Source organism: Pelophylax lessonae (genome assembly GCF_965119305.1).
Source record: "Pelophylax lessonae genome assembly, chromosome: 3".
Classification (NCBI taxonomy): Eukaryota; Metazoa; Chordata; class Amphibia; order Anura; family Ranidae; genus Pelophylax; species Pelophylax lessonae.
Window position 1 is genome coordinate 31,951,268 of NC_138770.1, and position 27,380 is coordinate 31,978,647.

The following is a 27,380-nucleotide window of genomic DNA, read 5'->3' on the forward strand; positions in this document are numbered from 1 at the left end:
CCTAATGTTTTTTGCTATCTCTCTCTGATGGGTTTGTTTTGTTTTTCAGCCTAATGATGGCTTGCTTCACTGATAGTGACAGTTCTTTGGATCTCGTATTGAGAGTTGACAGCAAAAGATTCCAAATGCAAATAGCACACTTGAAATGAACTCTGGACCTTTTATCTGCTCCTTGTAAATGGGATAATGAGGGAAGAACACAAACCTAGCCATGGAAAAGCTGAGCAGCCAATTGACCCATTACTTTTGGTCCCTTAAAAGTGGGAGGCACATATATAAACTGTTTTAATTCCTACACCTTTCACTTGATGTGGATGTAAATACCCTCAAATTAAAGCTGAAAGTCTGCAGTTAAAGCACATCTTGTTTGTTTCATTTCAAATCCAATGTGGTGGTGTATAGAGCCAAAAAGTTTAGAATTGCGTCAATGTCCCAATATTTATGGCCCTGACTGTATATAGTGTAGGGGTCAGAAGTATGTAACGTACAACATAGAGTATATAGTGCAGGGGTCAGGACTCATAATATTTGTGTTCAGTAATCAGTTCCAGAGGTCCCACACCTCTGCCTCCCATCTCCTGAGACTGCACTCCGTGACTTGGGTGTGAGACTATACAGACATATCCCTCCACCCGGCACAGCCAGCAAATAACAGAGCAAGTAACCCCGGGAGAATTGTTCTGTCAGATCTTGCTACACCCGGGCATGGGGCAGAAGACACAACGTTTATACCCCAGGGGTCTAGGCTGAGCCACGTCTATGGTGAACATCAACATCTTACTGCCAGCTGAACCCCAGAATCTCCATAAATCCAGTCTAGAGACATAAATTGTGTCTGCAGCACAGAGAAGGAAGATTATCCGAGAGAAATACAGGACAGGGAACACAGCTCAGGAAAGTGACCAGGAGATTACAGGCTGATATCACCCAGTCCCCGCCCTACTCTGGACCAATAAGTGAGCAGTATGGGTGGAGGAATGTATTTAGTGTTAATGACCCACCTGTGCTGATCTCTGTAGGAGTGTCCTCCTCTATAAATGTCCCCGTTATTCCATCCTCCTCCATAGACTGCTGATCATCCCTCACACACGTCTCTTCTTTTTCTGCTTTAACCTCAAATTCTATATCGATTGGATCTCCACTCTAAATCAAGAAAATGAGAGAGAATATCATCTGGACGATATAAGCTTACATAAAAAACACACACATCCCCTCCAGAAGTCCATGTTCTAGATACTCCGTCCCACCAACCTTGTAGCATTGAGGGATGGTGTGACCTTCCTGTGTGGAATTCCCAGAATACAGAGGACAGGGACATCTCTCTGGTGGGTTTCTGGTATTAGGTGGCCCCATCATATTCTTGTGTCCTTCTGCAACCTCCTCCATCACTCGATACTCCTCATCCTCCTCTTTATACGCTTCTTTTACAACAATATTTTCCTTGAGGTTTTCATTCTGGAAGATATAATAAAATATTCATTGTAAAAAAACATGATTGCTTATAAACCATAACTACCAATAATTGTCAGACATCTACCTGATGATGGCGAGGGATGGTGTGACCTTCCTGTGTGTAATCCCGGGTAAACAGAGGACGGGGACATCTCTCTGGTGGGTTCCTGTAGCTGGATGACCCCACCATGGTATCCTGGTACAGATCTTTGTGTACTTCCTCTATGACCCCATCCTCATCATCCTCCTCTTTTATTTAGTCTTTAACCTCAACTTTAGAATCTCTCAGGTTTCCACTCTGAATATATAATAAAAATATCAATGGTAACAATGCAGATAATGTACAGATCCTAATGATACTATCAGTGATTGTTCCTCATCTACCTGATGATGGTGAGGGATGGTGTGACCTTCCTGTGTGGAATCCCGGGAATACAGAGGATGGGGACATCTCTCTGGTGGGTTCCCATTACTGGAACCATCTGTAGGAAACACACACACACTGTTAGGGACCATAAACCAGGCGAAGACAGAAAGTACAGTTAAAAAAAATAAAAATCACACCTTTAATGAAATAGGAAAAAAAAAATAACAGTTCAGGAACGTATTCAAAAACATAAGCCGGGATTTGGATGCCAGAGCAGGTAATCAGAAGAGCCAGGGTCAAGAAACCAGAAGTCAGCATAGTCGGAAGCAAAAAATCAGGAAAAGGAATAGGAAGGGAAGTCAGCCAGGGCAAGTAACACAGGAACACACTGGAGATCATAGACCAAGCAAGGGCAAGGAGGAAATGAGCTCAGCTGCTTCAAAAGAAAACAAGGGGCTGGCTGTAGGCTGGACTAATCAGGCAGAAAATGGTAACCAGGTGAGTCATTGTGGTAACAAGCGGCTGGTAGTTACCCGACAGCTAAGCAGCTTCTGAACACTAAAAGAAAAGAGCAGCTCGCTAACTATCAGGAGCCCAGCCCTGACAGTACCCTCTTCCCCAACAATCCCTCCCCCTTGGGGGAGCACCAGACTTGAGGGGAAAATGTATAAGGAAAGCCTGGAACAGGGCAGGAGCATTTACATCCGAGGATTAGACCCAAGAGCGTTCACCTGGACCGTAACCCCTCTGTGAACTAGATAGCGTATGTGTCCACTAAACCTACGGGAGTCAATAATAGATTGTATCTCATATTCCACATGGTTGTCAACCTTAAGCGGGCGAGGGCATGGTACTGAGGTGGTATAGCAATAACACGTAAAGAAACATAGAATACATTGTAAATACGCATGTTGGAAGGAAGATCTAATGTGTAGGCCACTGGATTAACCTTACCCTCTCCCCAAATTAGTAGGAAGATGCAGGTAGGCATCAGTGGTCAGTCTGTACCTCTCTCTGGAGTGTTGCAAAGATTCTTGGACCTGCACCCAAGTGGAACAGAGTTCCTGAAGATGTTGCTATAACGCAGAAATGCCTTGCGGAACAGATGTATCAGGCAACATAGATGGCTGGAACTCATAGTTCACCATAAAATGAGATAATCAGGAGGCGGCATTGATGGTGCTATTGTGAGCAAACTCCACCCAAGGTAACAGGTCCCACCAGTTGTTATGGTGGTCAGAAATATAGCAATGTAAGAACTGCTTCAAGGCTTGGTCGGCCCATTCTGCGGCCCCATTGGACTGTGGGTGATATGCAGAGGAGAAGGAAAGCGGAACTCCCAACTATGCACAAAAGGCTCCCCAAAACTTGGACACCAACTGGCTACCCCTGTCCAAGATGATAACTTTAGGTAACCCATGTAACTGAAAGAACTCTCCAGTGAAAATGGATGCCAGTTCCTTGGACACAGGAAACTTCTTTAGCGGAATGCAATGTGACATTTTGAAAAACGGTCAACCACCATAAGAATAACTGTGTTGCTATGGGAGTTGCGTAAATCCATAATAAAATTAATAGACAAGTGGATCCAAGGCCTCTCTTCTCACGGCGTATGGGTTGAAGGAGGCCCACTGGAAGGTGTTGTGGTGTTTTATTCTGAGCACACACAGGACAAGCGGCTACAAAGCTGGTTTCATGAGCACGGAGACTAGGCCACCAGCATTGTTGAGACATAGGCCATATGTCTCAACAATATGTCCATACGCCGTTGATTTTTTCCTGGGTGCCCAGCTGTCTTAGGTGAATGGTAGGGCTGGAGGAAAATGGTGCGGAGATTCTCGGGGACAAAGCAGCGGTCATGAGGTTTTCCAGGAGGAGAATGGATCTGAGAGGGCATCATTCTCTCACCCAAAGGTGAAGTGAGACTAGAAGAAAATAGCCAAAATGCAGTCCAAAGGTATCACAGGAGTGGGAACAGACTCCATTTTGGAAGAGGAGGAAAACTGCGGCAATAAGGCATCTGCTCTTATATTCTTTGTATCAGGTAAGAATGAGACTATGTAAATGAAGCTTGAAAAAAAGAAAAAAAAAGGTCCCACTGAGCCCTTCCAGGAGATAAACGTCTAGCCTCAGACAAGAATGAAAGATTCTTATGGTCAGTCAAAATGAGGGCCAGCACAGTAGTACCCTTGATGAGATGCCTCCCTTCTTTATGAGTTAAAATTATGGCTAATAATTCTCTATCACCAGTTTCAGAATTTCATTCTGCTAGAGACAATTTTTTAAGAAAAGTAGCCACAAGGATGGATAGAACTCTCAGGGGTAGGAGGTTGAGACAGGAAAGCGCCTAATCCAGTCTCAGACGCATCAACTTCAAGAATGATGGGTAACATGGGATCAGGATGTTCCAGCACTGGAGCTGCAGCAAAAGTGGCCTCGAGGGATTCAAAGGCTTTAATGGATTCCGGGGACCAATTCTGTGGGTTGCCCTCTTTTCTGGTCATACAGTATCAGTCTGGGGTTTGACCAGAAAAGAGAATTTACTCATAAAATTTCTGATAATAATTGGCAAAGCCATGAAAATGTTGTAGAGCACGTAGACCTATAGGCCAAAGCCACTTTAAGACTGCAGATGGCTTCTCTGGGTCCATCGAAAACCTGGCAGCACAAATGACATAACCCAAAAATTTAACCTGTACATGGAACTCACACTTTTCCCAACTTGCAATAGAGGTTGCTTTCTCTCAACCTCTGTAGCACACGGGAGAGACATCTGTGTGGTGGTTCTCTAGGGACTTAGAATATATGAGAATATCATCCGGGTAAACCACCACACATTATGGTAGCATATCTCAGAGGACATTGTTAATAAAGTTCTGGAAAACTGCAGGAGTGTTGGAGACCAAAAGGGCATTACAAGTTATTCGTAGTGTCCAGTCCTAGTATTAAATTGCTATTTGTGGCCCTCATTATTCCTCACAAGATTGTATGTCCCTCGCAAATCGAGCTTAGTGAAGACCGTTGTTCCCTTGAGGCAGTCAAATAATTCCATTATCAATGAGGTCAGATAAGTATTTTTAACAGTAATGTGAATGAGATGCCTATAATCGATACAGAGACTCAGTTGACCACTTTTTTTTTCACAAATAAAAAGCCAGCACTGGTAGAAGAGGATTTGCGGATGAACCCCTGGGATAGTTAAATCGCAACATACTTCTCCATTGCCTTCTCCTCTGAGACAGACAGTAGGTAATCCCGGCCATGAGGAGGAATGGCACCGGGGTTGAAGGTCAACTGTGCACTCAAAAGGCCGATGTGCCAAAATACCAGCCTGACCTTTGTCAAAGACATCACAGAATTCATGGTACTCTTTTGGCAATAAAGAGACTGAAGACGTGCACCTGATCTTAATCAGTTTCTAAAAAGATGTATTAGTGCATTGTGGGGACCATGACAAAACCTCAGCATTACGGCAATTAAAAGAGGGATTCGGCCTCTGTAACCAAGGATAACCAATGACAACTGGGTAATGAGGTAAGGAAATGACAAGGAATTTGAATTATCTCATTGTGAAGAGCCCCTACAGCCATGGTCAATGGAGTGGTTTCATGGGTCACATGGGCAGGCTGTAGAGGTCTCCCATCAAAAGTCTCCATGGTAAGTGGGGAGGCACGAGGCTGCAGTGGTATTGAGTGCTTCAACAGAAAGTGCAGTTAAAATCACACCTTTAATTAAATAGCAAAAATAACAGTTCAGGAACGTAGTCAAAAACAGAAGCCGGGGTTTGGATGCCAGAACAGGTAATCAGAGGAGCAAGGATCAGGAAACCATAAGTCAGTTTAGTCAGGTGAAAGAAATCAGGAACAGGTATCGCAAGAAAAGTCAGCCACGGCAAGTCATACACAGGAACACACTGGAGAGCATAGACCACACAAGGGCAAGGAGGAAATGAGCTAAGCTACTTAAATAGCAAAATGGGACTAATGAGGCAGATAATGGTAACCAGGTGAGTCACTGTGGTAACGAGCGGCTGGTAGTTAACCGACAGCTAAGCAACTTCTGAGCTCTGAAAGAAAAGAGCTGCTTGTTAAGTAGCAGGAGCCAAGCCCTGACACACACTGACTGAATACATTGTTTCTATGTGTTTATCAGATGATGGGGGATCTAGGTGGAGCCTCCGTACTGCTCTCTCCTTTACAATAAAGTCTCCTCTTACCCGGTGATGTGAGGGGCGGCTGATTCTCCATCATGACGTCCTTGTAGAGATCCATGTGTCCTTCTAAATACTCCCACTCCTCCATGGAGAAATAGACAGTGACATCCTGACACCTTATAGGGACCTGACACACACAATGATACAGTCACCATCCAGACACATCCCTTGTCTGTTACTGGATAATGTCCCAGAATTCCCAGCCCCGCTCACCTCTCCTGTCAGCAGCTCCATCATCTTCTTGGTAACTTCTAGAATCTTCTGCATGTTGTGTCTCTCAGGTTTTAGGGAGTCACATGGAGGCACTGTGATGGTCATATGATCACCTGACTTCAGAAGAGGAAATCTCTGTTTTGGAGAACCAATAGGAATATCATGTTAGAATCCCAGAATCCTCCTCACCTCTCCAGTCAGGTCTGTGTTTTATTAATAGAGATAAGAGTGATGTCATGTGACCTCCCAGAATCCTCCTCACCTCTCCGGTCAGCAGGTAGATGATCTCCAGGGTGAGGTTTAGTATCTTCTCAGTCATGTGACTCTGGTCCTCCTTCATCCTCATTCGTTCTGTCACTCGGTCTATACAGGTTTCTGTCTAGACAGGTAAGGATAAAAATATATATGTAAGAGGAGAAATGTTCTGACTCTGAAGGGGTTAATCTAGCTTTCCACACTAAATATGTGTGTATCATCATCTGCTGGAGATAAAAGACATCACAGTGACTATGGAGGAAGAGGACGGACATGACGGGGGGGGGGGGGGGGGTTATTGGGTGTAAATAGAAAATAAGATCTTATTACCTCCTCTGCTGCCTCTTCAAGCAACATCTCCTCTCTACTTCCTCCTTACTCACCTCTCACCCGGAACTTCCTATTAATACCTGACATCACTTCCTGTCTTCTATAGAGACTTCCTGTCTGGGTAGAAGTGAGATCACCACCTTGTGGAGCTCAGAGGTACTGCAGCCCCGAGAATCATCTCGTAGTGTGAACAAGGCCTTGTGCTGCGTGTGTATGTACTGTATATTTATTTTATTTTTATTATTTTATTTCAGGTACTTATATAGCGCTGTCAATTTACGCAGCACTTTACATATACATTGTACATTCACATCAGTCCCTGCCCTCAAGGAGCTTACAATCTAAGGCCCCTAACTCTCATTAATACACAGTAGGGCCAATTTTTTATACGGGATCCAATTAATCTACCAGCATCTCTTTGGAGTGTGGGAGAAAACCGGAGTTCCCGGAGGAAACCCACGCAGGCACAGGGAGAACATGCAAACTCCAGGCAGGTAGTGTCGTGGTTGGGATTCCAACCAGCGACCCTCTTGCTGCTAGGTGAAAGTGCTAACCACTACACACTGTGCCGCCCATATCTTTATAGATGGGTCCATCTCCACTCCTACCAGGGGGGGGGGGGATAAATTACTGCTTATTACCATCACACGCTCACCCCCCCCCCCCCCCCTTTCCTGGCCAGGCCGGCTGCATGCTTGGATTAACAATTTGGTGTTTATTTCCTGATTGACCTCACACATCCTCCCATGACAACTTATATGGCTAAGCTCATGAAGACCACAACAAGCAAATAGGTGGCTCATTATCAGGGCTTGTTTTCTCAGAGGATAGGTGCAGGAACTCCCCCTTTGTCTGCCCCTACCCACCTCTGAGCATCATTCCTTGGTTCCACCCCCTACCCACCTCCAAGCACCATTCCTTGGTTCCACCCCCTACCTACCTCCGAGCACCATTCCTTGGTTCCACACCCCTACCCACCTCCAAGTAACCAATTCCCTGGTTCCAACTCTGAGCACCATTCCTTGGTTCCACCCTCTACCCACCTCCGAGCACCATTTCTTGGTTCCACCTCCTACCTACCTCCGAGCACCATTCCTTGGTTCCAACCTCTACCCACCTCTAAACACCAATTCCTTGGTCCTCGTAGGAATGGATGGCACAATCTGAAAAAGACCAGTAAGCAACCTCTCCCCCAGAATTCAAGGTCTTTCCTGCCTTTTTGGATGAGGACTCTCTTTCTCTCTTCAATGCTTTCTGGACTCTTTGGAATTAGACACTGACTCAAGAATTGCAGTTTTCTTTCATTCGGCAGACATTTACTCTAAAGCAGGAGACTGGACTAAATGCAGCTCGTTGCTATCAAATGAAGCTAGCCCTTAAAGGATACAGTTTAAACTCTTGCATTGCAGACAAGATTGCCCAACTTGTAGAATTATTCTTTAGGATAGAATCAATATTCTTCACCCCAACTTCCATTGCTTTGGAAGAGAGGCAAGGGTTAAGTCAGGTTCACAGGCTACAACTGCAGGCAGATATACGCCTTAGGGACAAGTCCAATACATAAAGTTACCACCAGAAGACCCTAAACCCCCCAAAGGACCCACCTAATCATCATTAATGAGTATACCCCTGAAGGACACAGCATCCCCCAATGGCAACTCCATGTATATGGCTAAGCTCATGAAGGCCACGTCAACCAAATAGGTGACTCATTATGCTGGAAAGCCTCTCCCTCTTCACAAGTGCCTAATCTGACATCCTGCAGTACAGGTAGAAGTATTCTGGTTGGGGTTTGAACTGAACAACCCAGTGCTGCAAGGTGATGACCACTAAGACATTCTGGTGCTCTATCCTTCTGTTCAATTTGCACTACTCTTCTAGCATGAGCTTCTAGATCAAACATCATAGGGAAAAAAGGCAACGCTCTCCTTTGGAAGTGCTAAAAATACCGTATTTATCGGTGTATAACACGCACCTTTTCTCCCTGAAAATCGGGCGTAAATAGTGTGTGCGTGTTATACGCTGACATTTTCATTTGGCTGCCTAGGAAGGAAAGGAGGTGGGATGAACACCATCAGATTACATAGAGCATGGATCTCCTGTGTACTCGTCGGCCTTTGTAATACGAAGTCCAATCCCCTGGACTGTCATTGGACCAGTGTTTTGTCTATCATAGGAGCCAGGAGGCGGGACTTTTTTATTAAAGAGGCCGCTGAGTAAACAGGAGATCCGTGCTCTATGTAATCTGACGTGAGGCTGCAGATGGGCACGGATCTGGCTGCATTTATGAGGTTGCAGATGGGCACTGATCTGGCTGCATTTATGAGGTTGCAGATGGGCACGGATCTGGCTGCATATATGAGGCTGCAGATGGGCACTGATCTGGCTGCATTTATGAGGCTGAAGATGGGCACTGATCTGGCTGCATTTATGAGGCTGCAGATGGGCACTGATCTGGCTGCATTTATGAGGCTGCAGATGGGCACTGATCTAGCTGAAAGGGTGAGGCTTCATTGATGGGCACTTATAAGGCTGCATTAATGGACACTGACCCTTATTTTGCTTCACAGTTCTTTATTTAAAATTTCCTGAAACTTCCCCCTTAAAATTAGGGTGCGTGTTATACGCGTGTGCGTGTCATATGCCAATAAATACGGTACTTGCATTGCAGGTATCTCTGCAGAAAGGGAGGCCCGAAAACATGCTTATAGACCATCCTCATCTTCCTTTTAGGAATTGTTTGAAGAGGGTTAAACTGGTCACTTGACTGATCCTGCAAGGGAAAAGCTTGACATCATCAGAGTTGAGACTTCTTGTACATGCAGATCTGGAGAGGTTTAATAGAAAGTGTCCATTAGTCAGCTTCCCATACACCAGCTTTATGAGGCCTGCAGAAGGGCTGACAATCCAGGAACAGTATCAGTAAGGAAGACGCTGCCCCCCTCCAGCTATGACCTGCATAGAGCAGCCACAGCATAGAGGGATTAGGCTGCAGCGGCACAAGGACCTGTCACAGTAAGAAATAAATCCATGATAAACAGACACGGTGTAAAGGAGAACTCCATATTGTTAGGAATATTATAACATATATAATTGCTACTCTAGCTATGTAGTAATTTAAAAAAAAAAAATCGCAATTCAAACTACGGCTGCTAAAGTCTCCTAAGCGGTCAGAAAAGACAGTGTAACAGTTGTTTGATTGCTGGGTGAGAAAAGGGGTAATTACTGCTAAAGGAATACTGACACTGCAGCTTCTCACATCAGAGCACCATCCGAGCAGATGAATAATAAAACAGACCCTGCCATACAGATGTAGAGCCCTCCTAGGTAGGTGCTAGAATGAGTGGATATAGTTTTCGGTTTCTCTGCCTAACAGGGACACAGCTCATGCTGTCTTGAGGATTCATATTGATCCAATAGCCATGGATTATATTGGACAGTGGGTGGTAGATAAGATCATGGATGTCTGTATAGCCCTGGCCAATTAGAAGGGGATGTGCTCCAAGGAATGTTGGGTACCTGCATTTATATCTGAAGAGCACATTTACTCGTAGTCCAGTCCAGTCTACCTCTAGGAAGAGAGGTCTAAGTGGGGAGGGGGCTGCTGCCTCTCCCTTGCAGAGGCAGCCTCAGGTGGGCGACCTGAGGGCCTAAAACATTGAAGTTGCAAACCCATTGGTACTTGTGAGGGCTGACTGAGGGAGGATGTCTGCGGATCCTGTCTGGTACTACTGAAGAAGACTGGTGTGTGTGCTCCAAGAGCCTTGTGGGTATAGACTCCCCCACAGGGGATCCTTGGGACTTGTGCTGTTATATCCTCCTCTGGGTGTTAGAAGTCAGTTACTGGGTGCAAGCTAAAGGAGACACTGGCTAGTGTCTTGAAGAGGGAAGGTTCACTGAGTTCCTTCAGCTACAAAGGGACTTGTTCATCCCATACAGGTGCTTTATGGTCCTGCAGATGATCTGCGATACAGTTCTATTGAGAGAGTTGTCCTCACCTGTGAACAGTTATTTGGAGTATCCTACTAAACTTCCTTCTCTTATCCAAAAAAATGCGAAACTACAGGTGATCACAAGGAACCACTGTCATATGTGTGGACTTTAAGGGCACAGCATGAGACGATAACAACTACATGAATTTATCCTAAAACCAGATCTCAATAAAATGAGGAAACTGGCCCCAAACTGATCTCAGCTCGTACACAGGAGATCAATGTCTCCTACTAATTTCACTCATGTACATCATACATATATAAGGATAAGTTGGTATATATCATAAGGTTCGTGTAGGTATAGATATTTTCTATGTTCACAGGTCACGTGTTTCGCACAAGGCTTCTTCAGGACTATGAAGATGTACAGACAGTTTTCTCTTATAAACAGACTAGATATTGGTGTTTCATACACATAGAACATAATCTGTATTTATGTACATCATAATAAATACAAACATAGCTTAATAGCACACGGCCTTCCTTCCAACCCCCAACAAATTAGTCTGACCTGGGGCGGACACAGGGGGAAAATAATCAGATCAAAATGTGTTGTATATATTAGGTATCTGTCCTGATGATCCTAGGTACAAGATAAAATATATTTGTGTAGTAGTGTGAGGAGTAATTACATTCTCTATTCTATATCTATTCATACAGAAAGGAGGAAGGATAATCACCTTATGAGGATAGCAGGTTGGTATACACCGGATGGAGTTTATGCTCCCATAATATGTGGGTGTCTCTCTCTATAGAGGTCACCTAGGTATATGATCAAAGCCCATCTTGTTTATGACTCATAGTTAGTGTACTCTTATCTTTAATAATGTAGGTTTCAGCCTACCTGTAGGTAAGGTATATCTCTTGGATATACTTACCGCCCCTTACCTGTAAGAAATGTCAATGGAGGAGGAGCCTGCAGTAGTTATTTTATAATAAAGGATTTTTCAAAAATTGTGTGTGTGTTTTTATTACTTCTTGACACTTTTTGGTGAATAGGTACGGGTAATATGTTCCCGATGCTCATTCACATGAAGAGTGGGGGGGGGCAGGATCTGGGGGCCCCCTTGGCAAAAGGGGATTTCAGATTACGACAAGTCCCTTGCCTGCAGACCCCCACAAGCACAGGCCACGGTTGTGGGGAAGAGGCCCTTGTCTCCATCAACATGGGGACGAGGTGCTTTAGGGTGGGGGGGCAGAGTTTCCCCAAAGCACCCACCCCCCCATGTTGAGGACATGTGGCCTGGTATTAAGGAAGGGGGGGCCCTCACTCGTCCCTCCCACTTTCCTGACCTGTCGGGCTGCATGTCGGGATAAAGGGTCTGGTATGGATTTTAGCAGAGAACCCACGCTGTTTTTTCTTCTTTAATTTTAGCCCCCGAAGGGCCTGGTATGGACTGGGGGGAGGGGAGGACCACGCCATTTTTTTTCTATTGCCGGGCAGTGCCGGCATTCTTTTTTTCCAATTATCTGTCAGTGGGGAAGCCCTCTGACAGCTGATGAGTCATGGTTGGTAAGGATGCGGGCGGCCGGCTTCCCGCTTAACAACCAGTTATTTCTTCACACAGAATTTGCATCGGTCGATCGTTTTTTTTGACTGATCCGAATTCAAATCGTTCTGAAAAGTTGGAATTTGTTAGAAAATGAATAAACGAAACAAATTTTAACCGATTTCAACAAAATGTATTACAATTTCATTTGGAGATTTGGATACATCTGAATCTAGGAATAACCAAAAATTTGTCGGAATTTGTATTCGCACCGAAACGAATTTCACGTGTCTAACACTTAATGGCCACCCGCTAACAGCTGGGCTCCCAGCCAATACAAATGGCCGCAGATGGCAGGGCCCACTCTCCAGGCATGGATCCTCTACATATGTGTGCCATAACACCACCCCGCTGATAGCTGGGGACTCAATGACCACTCGGGACATCCTGGAAGACTTCTGGATACCAAAGGAAGCTCCTGACATCCCGCACAGCTGCCCAGCACCATACCCGCCCACCAATACTTCCAATAGGTAGGAAAACTTCATACAAAAATGGTCCTATAAGTGAGGATGACAAAAAAACGAACACAGCCATTGGATTATCCTGAACATTTATGGGGGTGGGGTCTTATGGGGAGGAACGAGGGCGGGGCTACCCAAACGCATGCTGCCATGGACATCTATCAGAAAAACACATTATGGCCACTAGATGGAACTGACCATTGTAGGAAATCCCAATTCACCATGACTGGGGGAATGCGGGTCACATTTCATCAACACATTTATAACAACCAGATCTGTAAGTGTTTGTGAAATCTTCCCACACAAAATGTACTCAGCCAATGAAAGGTAAGGACTCCATTTTTATTTTTCTCCTACCATCAAAGCCAACACGGGACAACACTTCATCTATGTCTTTGGTGATCTCTGATCTCCTTATGAAGTGTTTCTTACATGATGAAGATCAGCCATGGAGTATATCTGAGGTGTATATCAGGGCGTGCTTCTTCCCCACATGTCCACCAACATTCATATAGAAGACATTTCCCGCACTCAAGGCACTAATACACCTCCAGGGTTGTGTGGGACCCCTGATGTACAGGAAGACAGGACTTCAGTGAGGAACAATTCCCTCACTCAGGACAGGAATACGGCTTCTCCTCCATGTGAGATCTCTGATGTGTGGAAAGATTGGACTTCTGTGCAAAACATTTCCCGCACTCAGGACAGGAATACGGCTTCTCACCAGTGTGCGATCTCTGATGTCTGGAAAGAGCGGACTTCTGTGTAAAACATTTCCCGCACTCAGGACAGGAATACGGCTTCTCACCAGTGTGCGATCTCTGATGTGTGGAAAGAGTAGACTTCTTTGAAAAACATTTCCCGCATTCAGGACAGGAATATGACTTTTCCCTCGTGTGTGATCTCTGATGCCTGGAAAGAGCAGACTTGCCTGAAAAACATTTTCCGCACTGATGTGTGGAAAGACTGGACTTCTCTGCGAAACATTTCCCGCACTAAGGACAGGAATACGGCTTCTCACCAGTGTGAGATCTCGCATGTGTGGAAAGATATGACTTGCATGAAAAACATTTCCCGCACTGAGGACAGGACTACGGCTTCTCACCCGTGTGAGATCTCTGATGCTTAGAAAGAGTGGACTTCCGTGTAAAACATTTCCCGCACTCAGGACAGGAATATGGCTTCTCCCCCGTGTGCAATCTATTATGATTGGAAAGATCCCACTTCTGTGTAAAACATTTCCCGCACTCAGGACAGGAATACGGCTTCTCACCAGTGTGCGATCTCTGATGCATGGAAAGAGCAGACTTGCATGAAAAACATTTCCCGCACTCAGGACAGGAATACGGCTTCTCACCAGTGTGCGATCTCTGATGTGTAGAAAGAGCGGACATCTGTGCAAAACATTTTCCGCACTCAGGACAGGAATACGGCTTCTCACCAGTGTGCGATCTCTGATGCATGGAAAGAGCAGACTTGCATGAAAAACATTTCCCGCACTCAGGACAGGAATACGGCTTCTCACCAGTGTGCGATCTCTGATGTATAGAAAGAGTGGACATCTGTGCAAAACATTTTCCGCACTCAGGACAGGAATACGGCTTCTCACCAGTGTGAGATCTCTCATGTGTGGAAAGATATGACTTGTATGAAAAACATTTCCTGCACTGAGGACAGGAAAACGGCTTCTCACCGGTGTGAGATCTCTGATGTCTGGAAAGAGTGGAGATCTCTGCAAAACATTTCCCGCACTCAGGACAGGAATATGGCTTTTCTTCTGTGTGAGATCTCAGATGTAGGGAAAGATGAGCTTTCTTTAAAAAACATTTCCCGCACTCAGGACAGGAATGCAGCTTCTCAACTGTGTGAGCTCGTTTATGCTCATCAAGATTGAATTTAAAAAAGAAACACTTCCCGCACTCAGGACAGGAGAACCTCTTATCTGTTGTCAGGACGGCACCGTCCCTCACAGTCTGAGGTTCCTCAGCATAAGAGGAATACGATGGTACGGCACTGTCCCTCACAGTCTGAGGTTTCTCAGGATAAGAGGAATACGATGGTCCGTCACCGTCCCTCACAGTCTGAGGTTCCTCAGGATAAGAGGAATACGATGGTCCGGCACTGTCCCTCACAGTCTGAGGTTCCTCAGGATAAGAGGAATACGATGGTCCGGCACTGTCCCTCACAGTCTGAGGTTCCTCAGGATAAGAGGAATACGATGGTCCATCTACACTGTGTGGTGCCGGATGGACATTTGAGGTAGCCGGGTTTTCTCCTGGACTATACTGTGTGATGTCCTCATCTTCTACTTTACAGTCTGGAGACAAAGTGAGACAATCCTCTGAGGTTTTCCTCATCTCCCGTCCATCTACTAAAATAGAAATACAAAGATTATTACTAGACATCAGCAGATTGGTTCCCCTAAACCAGGACTCCGCCCACATCAGACAGCTTTGTCTCTGAGGATCTTACAATTCTACCCTCAAGGTAACTAGTAAATGGGTCCTCTGATCTCCTACCAGTTCATTTCTTTATTCATGGACCTTAGTCAGAGAGTGAGGGAACAACGAGAACTGTCTTTTATAGGAGTGACAGTGATGAGGGGATTATAGGATGAGTGTCCCCTCCCCCTCTATCAATCATTGCCATCTTCCTAACACAAGAAGTCCCACACTTCCTTATTTAGTCCATGATTTAGTCATAAATAACAGCGGGGCTGAGCCCCACCAGAGGTCAGAGTGAGGATGGGGGGAGAACAACCAAGATGAAGACTGGACTGATCCTGAAGACCATATATATCTCTGGGGAAGTCCAATCAGGATGCAACGCATCAGATGGGAGTGGCTTGAGGTCATCATCACGTTAGGCGGAGTGCCCTCAAGTTACACTGATGCCCCATACACACACGCAGATTATCTGCAGACTTTTGTCTGCAGACTTACCAAAACCATATAATATGAGGTCAAACCTAAACACTTTCAATTTGTATGCAATCCGGCAGGCCCTACCACTACATAGAAAAGGTAAGTCTGCAGACAAAAGTCTGCAGATAATCTGCACGTGTGTATGGGGCATGAGACTGATGCTTGGGGAATCTGCAGTGATTGTGTGTATTCAATGCGTGATTGTTTTTTAAGCTTGTGAGTGCTTTTCTTATCCATGTAATAAATATAACAGTGAGCACTATGGAGTCTCTTTATCTCTAGTAGCAGGAGCTGGCTACCTAAAGAGGAGGCTACATGTACCTGAAGGTGTGTGATTTCATGCTGGGTGTGTCCTCTTGGTATGGAGCAATGGGGTCCATCTGAAGAGGTGAGAGTACACCTGGAATTGCAGAGTGGCGCACTGTCAGCTTATTCTCCGTGACACGAGAAGGGTGGATTTGTGGCTCATTCTTGTTTACTGTGGATTGTAAAACTGTTAGCGACTGTTCACCAGTGTGCGTGTCTTTTCATGTCTTTTCTTCAAGTTTTTGTGTGTTTGTGTGTAACAGTGTGTGCATTGTATAGATAGAATATACACGGCTCAAAAAAAATGACAGGAACTCAGTGACTTGGGTGTGAGACTATACAGACATATCCCTCCACCCGGCACAGCCAGCAAATAACAGAGCAAGTACCCCCGGGAGAATTGTTCTGTCAGAGATCTTGCTAGACCCAGACATGGGGCAGAAGACCCAAGGTACATACCCCAGGTGTCTAGGTCAAGCAACATCTATGGTGAACATCAACATTTTACTGCCAGCTGAACCCCAGAATCTCCATAAATCCAGTCTAGATACATAAATTGTGTCTGCAGCACAGAGAAGGAAGATTATCCGAGAGAAATACAGGAATACAGGACGGGGAACACAGCTCAGGAAAGTGATCAGGGTATTACAGACTGATATCACCCAGTCCCTGCCCTACTCTGTACCAATCAGTGAACAGTATGGGTGGAGGAATGTATTTAGTGTTAATGACCCACCTGTGCTGATCTCTGTAGGAGTGTCCTCCTCTATAAATGTCCCCGTTATTCCATCCTCCTCCATAGACTGCTGATCATCCCTCACATATGTCTCTTCTTCTTCTGCTTTAACCTCAAACTCTATATCGATTGGATCTCCACTCTAAATATGAGAAAATGAGAGAGAATATCATCTGTAAGATATAAGCTTACATAAAAAAAAACACACACATCCCCTCCAGAAGTCCATGTTCTAGATACTCCATCCCACCAACCTTGTAACAGTGAGGGATGGTGTGACCTTCCTGTGTGGAATCCCGGGAATACAGAGGACGGGGACATCTCTCTGGTGGGTTCCTGGTATTAGGAGGCTCCATCATATTCATGTGTCCTTCTGTAAACTCCTCCATCACTCCATACTCCTCATCCTCCTCTTTATACTCTTCTTTAACATCAATATTATCACCCTCCAAGTTTCCGCTCTGAATATATAATAAAATATTCATTGTAACAAACATGCTTGTATATAAATTATAACTACCAATAATTGTTCCTCATCTACCTGATAATGGTGAGGGATGGTGTGACCTTCCTGTGTGGAATCCTGGGAATACAGAGGACAGGGACATCTCTCTGGTGGGTTTCTGTAGCTGGATGACTCCACCATGGTGTCCTGGTACAGATCTTTGTTTACTTCCTCTATGACCCCATCCTCATCATCCTCCTCTTTTATTTCGTCTTTAACCCCAACTTTAGAATCTCTCAGGTTTCCACTCTGAATATATAATAAAAATTACATCAATTGTAACAATGCAGATAATGTACAGATCCTAATGATACTATCAGTGATTGTTCCTCATCTACCTGATGATGTTGAGGGATGGTGTGACCTTCCTGTGTGGAATCCCGGGAATACAGAGGACGGGGACATCTCTCTGGTGGGTTCCCATTACTGGAACCATCTGTAGAAAACACACACACACACACACTGTCAAGGACCATAAACCAGGCAAAGTACAGTTAAAAAAAAAAAAAATCACACCTTTAATGAAATAGAAAAAAAAAAATAACAGTTCAGGAACATAGTCAAAAACAGAAGCCGGGATTTGGATGCCAGAGCAGGTAATCAGAGGAGCCGGGGTCAAGAAACCAGAAGTCAGCATAGTCAGGAGAAAAAATCAGGAACAGGAATAGGAAGAGAAGTCAGCCAGGGCAAGTAACACACAGGAACACACTGGAGATCATAGACCCAGCAAGGGCAAGGAGGAAATGAGCTCAGCTGCTTCAAAAGCAAAAAAGGGGCTGACTGTAGGCTGGGCTTATGAGGCAGGAAATGGTAACCAGATGAGTCATTGTGGTTACAAGCGGCTGGTAGTTACCCGACAGCTAAGCAGATTCTGAACATTGAAAGAAAAGAGCAGCTCGATAACTAACAGGAGCCCAGCCCTGACAGTACCCTCTTCCCCAACAATCCCTCCCCCTTGGGGGAACACCAGACTTGAGGGGAAAATGTATATGGAAAGCCTGGAGCAGGGCAGGAGCATTTATGTTCCAGGATTAGATCCAAGAGCGTTCCCTTGGACCGTAACCCCTCTGCCTATGTGTCCACTAAACCTACGAGAGTCAGTGATAGATTGCATCTCATATTCCACATGGTTGTCAACCTAAAGCGGGCGAGAGGCAAGGTACTGATGTGGTATAGCAATAACACGTAAGGAAACATGGAAAACATTGTAACATTGCACGTTGGAAGGAAGATCTAATGTATAGGCCACTGGGTTAACCTTACCCTCTGCCCAACTTAGTAGCAGGATGCAGGTAGGTGTCAGTGGTCAGCATGGTTTGTACCTCTCTCTGGAGTGTTGCAAAGATTCTTGGACCTGCACCTAAGTGGAACAGAGTTCCTGAAGATGTTGCTCTAACGCAGAAATGCCTTGCGGAACAGATGCATCATGCAACATAGATGGCTGGAACTCATAGTTCACCATAAACTGAGATAATCAGGAGGCGGCATTGATGGTGCTATTGTGATTGTGAGCAATCTCCACCCAAGGTAACAGGTCCCATCAGTCGTTATGGTGGTCAGAAATATAGCAATGTAAGAACTGCTTCAAGGCTTGGTCGGCCCATTCTGCGGCCCCATTGGACTGTGGGTGATATGCAGAGGAGAAGGAAAGCGGAACTCCCAACTGTGCACAAAAGGCTCCCCAAAACTTGGACACCAACTGGCTACCCTTGTCCGGGATGATAACTTTAGGTAACCCATGTAACTGAAAGAACTCTCCAGTGAAAATGAATGTCAGTTCCTTGGACACAGGCAACTTCTTTAGCGGAATGCAATGTGACATTTTGAAAAACGAATAATCACCATAAGAATAACTGTGTTGCTATGGGAGTTGCATAAATCCATAATAAAATCAATAGACAAGTGGATCCAAGGCCTCTCTTCACTGCATATGGGTTGAAGGAGGCCCACTGGAAGGAGTTGTGGTGTTTTATTCTGAGCACACACAGGACAAGCGGCTACAAAGCTGGTTTCATGAGCACAGAGACTAGGCCACCAGCATTGTTGAGACATAGGCCATATGTCTCAACAATATGTCCATACGCCGTTGATTTTTTTCCTGGGTTCCCAGCTGTCTTAGGTGAATGGTAGGTCTGGAGGAAAATGGTGCGGAGATTCTCGGGGACAAAGCAGCGGTCATGAGGTTTTCCAGAAGGAGAATGGATCTGAGAGGGCATCATTCTCTCACCCAAAGGTGAAGTAAGACTAGAAGAAAATAGCCAAAATGCAGTCCGAAGGTATCACAGGAGTGGGAACAGACTCCATTTTGGAAGAGGAGGAAAACTGCGGCAATAAGGCATCTGCTCTTATATTCTTTGTATCAGGTAAGAATGAGACTATGTAATTGAAGCTTGACAGAAAAAGGTCCCACAGACTTCCAGGAGATAAACGTCTAGCCTCAGACAAGAATGAAAGATTCTTATGGTCTGTGAAAATGAGGACGAGCACCGTAGTACCCTTGATGAGATGCCTCCCTTCTTTAAGAGTTAAAATTATGGCTAATAATTCTCTATCCCCAGTTTCAGAATTTCATTCTGCTAGAGACAATTTTTTAGAAAAGTAGCCACAAGGATGGATAGAACTCTCAGGGGTAGGAGGTTGAGACAGGAAAGCGCCTACTCCAGTCTCAGAAGCATCAACTTCAAGAATGTAACATGGCATCAGGATGTTCCAGCACTGGAGCTGCAGCAAAAGTGGCCTTGAGGGATTCAAAGGCTTTAATGGATTCCAGGGACCAATTCTGTGGGTTGCCCTCTTTTCTGGTCATACAGTATAAATGAAGGGGTTTGACCAGAAAAGAGAAATTAAACATAAATTTCTGATAATAATTGGCAAAGCCAAGAAAATGTTGTAGAGGACGTAGACCTATGGGCAGAAGCCACTTTAGGACTGCAGATGGCTTCTCTAGGTCCATCGAAAACCTGGCAGCACAAATGACATAACCCAAAAATTGAACCTGTTCATGGAACTCGCACTTTTCCAACTTGCAATAGAGGTTGCTTTCTCTCAACCTCTGTAGCACATGGGAGAGACATCTGTGTGGTGGTTCTCTAGGGATTTAGAATATATGAGAATATCATGCGGGTAAACCACCACACATTACGGCAGCATATCTCAGAGGACATCGTTAATAAAGTCCTGGAAAACTGCAGGAGCGTTGCAGAGACCAAAAGGGCATTACGAGGTATTCGTAGTGTCCGGTCCTAGTATTACATTTCCATTCGTGGCCCTCATTAATCCTCACAAGATTGTATGCCCCTTGCAAATCGAGCTTAGTGAAGACCATTGTTCTCTTGAGGCAGTCAAATAATTCCGTTATCAATGGGATCGGATAAGTATTTTTAACAATAATGCGAATGAGACCCCTATAAATCGATACAGAGACTTAGTTGACCACTCTTTTTTTCACAAATAAAAAGCCAGCACTGGCAGAAGAGGATTTGTGGAAGAAACCCTGGGATAGTTAAATTGCAGCATACTTCTCCATTGCCTTCTCCTCTGAGACAGACAGCTGGTAAACCCGGCCACGAGGAGGAATGGCACCGGGGTTGAAGGTCAACTGTGCACTCAAAAGGCCGATGTGCCAAAATACCAGCCTGACCTTTGTCAAAGAGGTCACAGAATTCATGGTACTCTTCTGGCAATAAAGAGACTGAAGACGTGCACATGATCTTAATCACTTTCTAAAAAGATGCATTAGTGCATTGTGGGGACCATGACAAAACCTCAGCATTACGACAATTAAAAAAGGAATTGGGCCTCTGTAACCAAAGATAACCAATGAAAACTGGGTAATGAGGTAAGGAAATGACTAGGAATTTGAAATATCTCATGGTGAAAAGCCCCTTACAGCCATGGTCAATGGAGTGGTTTCATGGGTCACAAAAGCAGGCTGTAGAGGTCTCCCATCAAAAGCCTCAAGGGTAAGTGGGGAGGCACAAGGCTGCAGTGGTATCGGGTGTTTCACCAGAAAGTGCAGTTAAAATCACACCTTTAAGTAAATAGCAAATATAACAGTTCAAGAACATAGTCAAAAACAGAAGCCGGGGTTTGGATGCCAGAACAGGTAATCAGAGGATCAAGGATCAGGAAACCATAAGTCAGTTTAGTCAGGCGAAACAAATCAGGAACAGGTATCGGAAGAGAAGTCAGCCACGGCAAGTCATACACAGGAACACACTGGAGAGCATAGACCACGCAAGGGCAAGGAGGAAATGAGCTAAGCTTCTTAAATAGCAAAATGGGGCTGGCTGGTGACTGGACTAATGAGGCAGGAAATGGTAACCAGGTGAGTCACTGTGGTAACGAGCGGCTGGTAATTAACTGACAGATAAGCAACTTCTGAGCTCTGAAAGAAAAGAGCTGCTCGTTAAGTAGCAGGAGCCCATCCCTGACACACACTGACTGAATACATTGTTTCTATGTGTTTATCAGATGATGGGGGATCTAGGTGGAGCCTCCGTACTGCTCTCTCCTTTACAATAAAGTGTCCTCTTACCCGGTGATGTGAGGGGCGGCTGATTCTCCATCATGACGTCCTTGTAGAGATCCTTGTGTCCTTCTAAATACTCCCACTCCTCCATGGAGAAATAGACAGTGACATCCTGACACCTTATAGGAACCTGACACACACAATGATACAGTCACCATCCAGACACATCCCTTGTCTGTTACTGCATAATGTCCCAGAATTCCCAGCACCGCTCACCTCTCCTGTCAGCAGCTCCATCATCTTCTTGGTGACTTCTAGAATCTTCTGCATGTTGTGTCTCTCAGGTTTTAGGGAGTCACATGGAGGCACTGTGATGGTCATATGATCACCTGACTTCAGAAGAGGAAATCTCTGTATTAAGGAACCAATAGGAATATCATGTTAGAATCCTCCTCACCTCTCCGGTCAGGTCTATGTTTTATCAACAGAGATAAGAGCGATGTCATGTATCCTCCCAGAATCCTCCTCACCTCTCCACTCAGGTCTGTGTTTTATTAATAGAGATAAGAGTGATGTCATGTGACCTCCCAGAATCCTCCTCACCTCTCCGGTCAGGTCTGTGCTTTATTAATAGAGATAAGAGTGATGTCATGTGACCTCCCAGAATCCTCCTCACCTCTCCGGTCAGGTCTGTGTTTTATTAACCACTTGCCGACCGCCCACAGTATATTTACTGCGGCAGTCAGCCCCTCACAGGCAAAGCAACATAAGACTACGTCGCTAGCCTGTGAGGCTCTAGGGGGCGAGCACGCACCGCCGCTCGCTCCTTCACATCCCCGCGCAAGTGACCACTCGCGATCTCCCGGTGGAAAGGGAGAAAGGCAGACGGCTGATGTAAACAAAGCCGCCTGTCATTCTCCCTGATCTAACTGCAGAGATCATACAGTCCTGCTATGTAGGATCGTATATTTCTGTTGTTACACCACTAGCCACACCCCTTGACAGTTAGAAGCACGCCCCTAGGGACACACTTAACCCCTGCATCATCAATAAAGTTAACCCCTTCCCTGCCAGTGTCATTTTTACAGTAACAGTGCATATGTATAGCACTGATTACTGTAGTAATGTCACCGGTACCCCCAAAAGTGTAAAAATTGTCAGTCAAGGGTCCGATCTGTCCGCCGCAATGTCGCAGTCCCACAAAAAAAATTTGCAGATCGCCGCCATTACTCGTTAAAAAAAAAAAAAAACAACAAAAGTGACAAAAATCTTTCCCTTAATTAGTACACGCAATAACTTTTGCGCAAACCAAACAAAATACGCTTATTGTGATTTTTTTTAACAAAAATATGAAGCAGAATACAAATTGGCCTAAAATGTTAAAAAATTTAGTTTTTTACATTTTTTTGGGGGGGGGGGGGGGGGAATTTCATATAAAAAAAAATGTGAAAAATATTGTTTTTTTTTTTTGCTAAATTTACGCTCTTTTTTTGTTTATAGCACAAAAAGTAAAAATCGCACAGGTGATCAAATACCACCAAAAGAAAGCTCTGTTTGTGGGAAAAAAAGGACATCAATTTCGTTTAGGACCGCGCAATTGTCCGTTAAAGTCAGGCAGTGCCGAATCGCAAATTAGGGCCTGGTCAGGAAGAGGGTAAAATCTTCCGGGGCTTAAGTGGTTAATAGAGATAAGAGTGATGTCATGTGACCTCCCAGAATCCTCCTCACCTCTCTGGTTAGCAGGTAGATGATCTCCAGAGTGAGGTTTAGTATCTTCTCAGTCATGTGACTCCGGTCCTCCTCCATCCTCATTGGTGGCTTCATTTGATCTATGTGGGTTTCTGTCTAGACAGGTAAGAAAGATAACTGATAATGAAACATTATACACTGCTCAAAAAAATGAAAGGAACACTTTTTAATCAGAGTATAGCATCAAATCAAGTAAACTCCTAGAATACTGATCTGGTCAGTTAAGTAGCAGTGGGGGTTGTTTATCAGATTCCGCTGCTTTGGTTTTAATTGAAATTTCCAGGTACACTAGATGGGCAACAATGAGAAAACCCCCACAACAGGAATGGTTTTACAGGTGGAGGTCAATAACATTTTTTCCCTACTCATCTTGTCACTAGTTTTGTTGCTTTTGGCTGGGGTCAGTGTCACTATTGGTAGCATGAGGCCATACCTGGACCCTATAGAGGTAGCACAGGCAGTCCAACTCCTCCAGGATGGCACATCAATACGTCCCATTGCCAGAAGCTTTGCTGTGTCTCCCAGCACAGTCTCAGGAGCATGGAGGAGATTCCAAGAGACAGGCAGTTACTCTAGGAGAACTGGACAGGGCCGTAGAAGGTCCTTAACCCATCAGCAGGACCGGTATCTGCTCCTTTGTACAAGGAGGACCAGGATGAGCCCTGCCAGAGCCCTACAAAATGACCTCCAGCAGGACACTGGTGTGAATGTCTCTGACCAAACAATCAGAAACAGACTTCATGAGGGTGGCCTCTAGTGGGCCCTGTGCTCACTGCGGAGTTCAATTGACATTTGCAGTTGAACACCAGATATGGAAGGTCCACCGCTGGCACCCTGTGCTTTTCACAGATGAGAGCAGGTTCACCCTGAGCACATGTGACAGACGTGAAAGGGTCTGGAGAAGCTGTGGAGAACATTATGCTGCCTGTAACATCGTTCAGCATGACCGGTTGGGTGGTGGATCAGTGATGGTCTGGGGGAGGGGTATCCATGGAGGGACGCACAGACCTCTACAGGCTAGACAATGGCACCCTGACTGCCATTAGGTATTGGGATGAAATCATTGGACCCATTGTCAGACCCTATGCTGGTGCAGTGGGTCCTGGGTTCCTCCTGGTGCACAACAATGCCCAGTCTTATGTGGTGAGAGTATGCAGCCAGTTCCTGGAGGATGGAGGAATTGATACCATTGAATGGCCCCCATGCTCGCCTGACCTGAATCCAAAAGAACACCTCTGGGACATTATGTTTCAGTCCATCCGATGCCACCAGGTTGCCCCTAAGTCGGTTGAGGAGCTCAGTTATGCCCTGGTGCAGATCTGGGAGGAAATACCCCAGGACACCATCCGTCGTCTCATTAGGAGCATTACCCGAAGTTGTCAGGCATGCATACAAGCATGTGGGGGTCATACACACTACTGAGGACCATTCTGAGGTCCTGCAATGACATTTCACCAAAATGGACTCGCCTGCTGCATCATTTTTTCACTTTGATTTTCGGGGTGTCTTTGAGTTCAGCCCTCTGTAGGGTGATAATTTTCATTTCCATCAAACTATGTGGCATCCTTTCCTTCCTAACACATTACCCAGTCCATACCAGTATAGATCCTAACACATTACCCAGTCCATACCAGTATAGATCCTAACACATTACCCAGTCCATACCAGTATAGATCCTAACACATCACCCAGTCCAAGGGGAAATAAGATCTTATTACCTCCTCTGCTGCCACTTCCAGCAACGTCTCCTCGCTTCTTCCTACCTCATGGAACTTCCTGTCTTTGTCTAACATCACTTCCAGTCTTTGTCAAACATAACTTCCTATCTGTACCTGACATCACTTCCTGTCTTCCATAGAGACTTCCTGTCTATAAAGAAGTGAGGTCACCACCTTGTGGATCTCAGAGGAACTCCAGCCCCGAGAAACGTCTGGTAGTGTGAACACGGCCTTGTGCTGTGTGTGTATGTACTGTATATCCTTATAGATGGGTCATCTCCACTCCCACCAAGGGAGAGAGAAATATTTTACTGCCTAGTCCAGCTTTTCTCAGCCAGGGTTCCTCCAAAGGTTTCTAGGGGTTCCTTAAGCAGTGAACAATTTCTGTCTCTCAGTAACAACTGACATCAATGATCTGTAAGGGGGGCAGTCATCCCACTGATGATGATATAAGGGGGTCCTTCTCCCATTGGTCAACAATGTAAGGGACCACTGCACTGACCACTGGAAATTACTCCAAGTTCTGGTGAAACTAAAAAGTTATTCGGCTGAGATGAAAGTATTCCTATCACTGATAAATGACAGCTTGATGCTCGGTCTAGTTGTTAAAGAGTACGGATGTGGTGATAGTTAAATTCAAACTTTGGCGGTGTTGTCTACACTCTGTACACTGGGCTGTATATGATATACTCCTGACCACTGCACTCTGTACCCTGGGCTGTATATAATATACTCCTGACCACTGCACTTTGTACCCTGGGCTGTATATGATATACTCCTGACCACTGCACTCTGTACCCTGTGCTGTATATGATATACTCCTGACCACTACACTCTGTACCCTGGGCTGTTTAGGACATACTCCTGACCCCTGCATCCTTTATGCTATATTGTAGGAAGTAAATTAAGGTAGAACGGTCTACCTAAAGTTAAAGTGTTAAGAATTAATGTATATGTGAATTATACTGAAGGTTTTAAGTCTAAGAGACTCTGTCTAGATGACAGAAGGGTTTTCCCGTACTTCTTGGGAGACCTACAATGAGAAGTAGTAATCCGTTTTCCCAGGAAGGAGATAATGATGTATTATGATTAAAGGATTATGCTTAGAAGATAGACAAGCTTTCCCATATTTCCCGGGTAATCCACAGTAGGATAAGGAATATATGCAAAGGGGAGGTGAAAACTGCTTAACTTATGCCCCCTTTTAGAATAATAAAACAGATAAAAAGGCTAGAAGGCCAGGAAAAAAGTAATAAGAAGGATAAAAAAGAGGCTCCAGGTCTCCACCCTGTGGAGAAACGGAGGTTCTGTTCAAATGCAGAAAAATCACATCTGGGACATCCGGGACATCCACCCCCACATGTCCCCAGTACCCCCATCGCTACAGGCTCTGATGATGTAAGGGAAAGAGAGAAGGAGAAGACAGTGGAGGAAGACGGAGCTGTAGGGGGGGGGGACAGAAGGTGATGAAGGGTAGAGGCAGGAAGAAGCTACCTTTCAGGGCCCCTATCTTACTTTAGGGGACACATTAGTAGAGTTGTCAGAAATAAATGACATAGTTAAACATTGCCCAAAGCCCACAGTTACCCTGGGAGGTACATTAGCCTAATAAAAGAGGGCATGTTTAGGAAGAAATTTTACACAAGAAGAAGTTTTGTAGCCGCAGATGGAAAAAGCGTATCTCATTCTACACTTGTAACATCATTACTGCAGGTGATTCAGCTCCCCAAGAAAACAGCTGTAATACATTGCAAGGCGCATACAGGGGAACAGACAGAAATAGCTAGAGGAAATACACTAGCTGACATGGCTGCTAAGACAGTGGCCACTACACAAGAAGACATGAAGTTAATTATTGCTTGCATAGTGGGGACAACATCCCAGTGGGACTGGGATAATGTTAAGACCATCACCAGGGGCGGACTGGCCTGGGGGGAAAGGTGGCAATTTCCCCCTGGGCCGCCTGGATTCCCTGTAAATGGGCCACTGTGCTGGCAGCTCAGAGCTGCACATGTTCGGTACTGGTGGTGTGCTACTGCTCGGGCGGCTCCAGCGCGGGGTTAACAGAGTGGAGGAGCAGTGACAGAACGCCTCTCTCACTCACTGCAGCTACGAGCCGAGCCACCGATGTGTCC

General features: G+C 45.2%; 3 protein-coding genes across 3 annotated transcripts in view; 1 reads left to right on the plus strand and 2 right to left on the minus strand.

Moving 5' to 3' along the window:
- The window catches only part of LOC309549906 (uncharacterized protein), a 72,047-nt gene extending 48,412 nt beyond the window's left edge, over positions 1 to 23,635 (minus strand). Inside the window, exons 1-5 of the mRNA XM_082250396.1 lie at positions 23,507 to 23,635; positions 22,055 to 22,189; positions 21,845 to 21,968; positions 20,826 to 20,983; positions 1,378 to 1,455 (exon numbers count right to left, since the gene is read on the minus strand). Of these exons, the coding sequence (XP_082106522.1) occupies positions 1,378 to 1,455; positions 20,826 to 20,983; positions 21,845 to 21,968; positions 22,055 to 22,189; positions 23,507 to 23,602 (591 nt within the window). The 5' untranslated portion in view covers positions 23,603 to 23,635. The remainder of the gene's footprint in view (positions 1 to 1,377; positions 1,456 to 20,825; positions 20,984 to 21,844; positions 21,969 to 22,054; positions 22,190 to 23,506) is intronic.
- The window catches only part of LOC309550274 (uncharacterized protein), a gene marked incomplete at both ends in the record, with an annotated part of 1,476,097 nt that overhangs the window by 128,071 nt on the left and 1,320,646 nt on the right, over positions 1 to 27,380 (minus strand).
- Positions 1 to 27,380, plus strand: part of LOC309549905 (uncharacterized protein) — a gene marked incomplete at both ends in the record, with an annotated part of 228,719 nt that overhangs the window by 119,946 nt on the left and 81,393 nt on the right. The gene's annotated exons all lie outside the window — the stretch shown is intronic.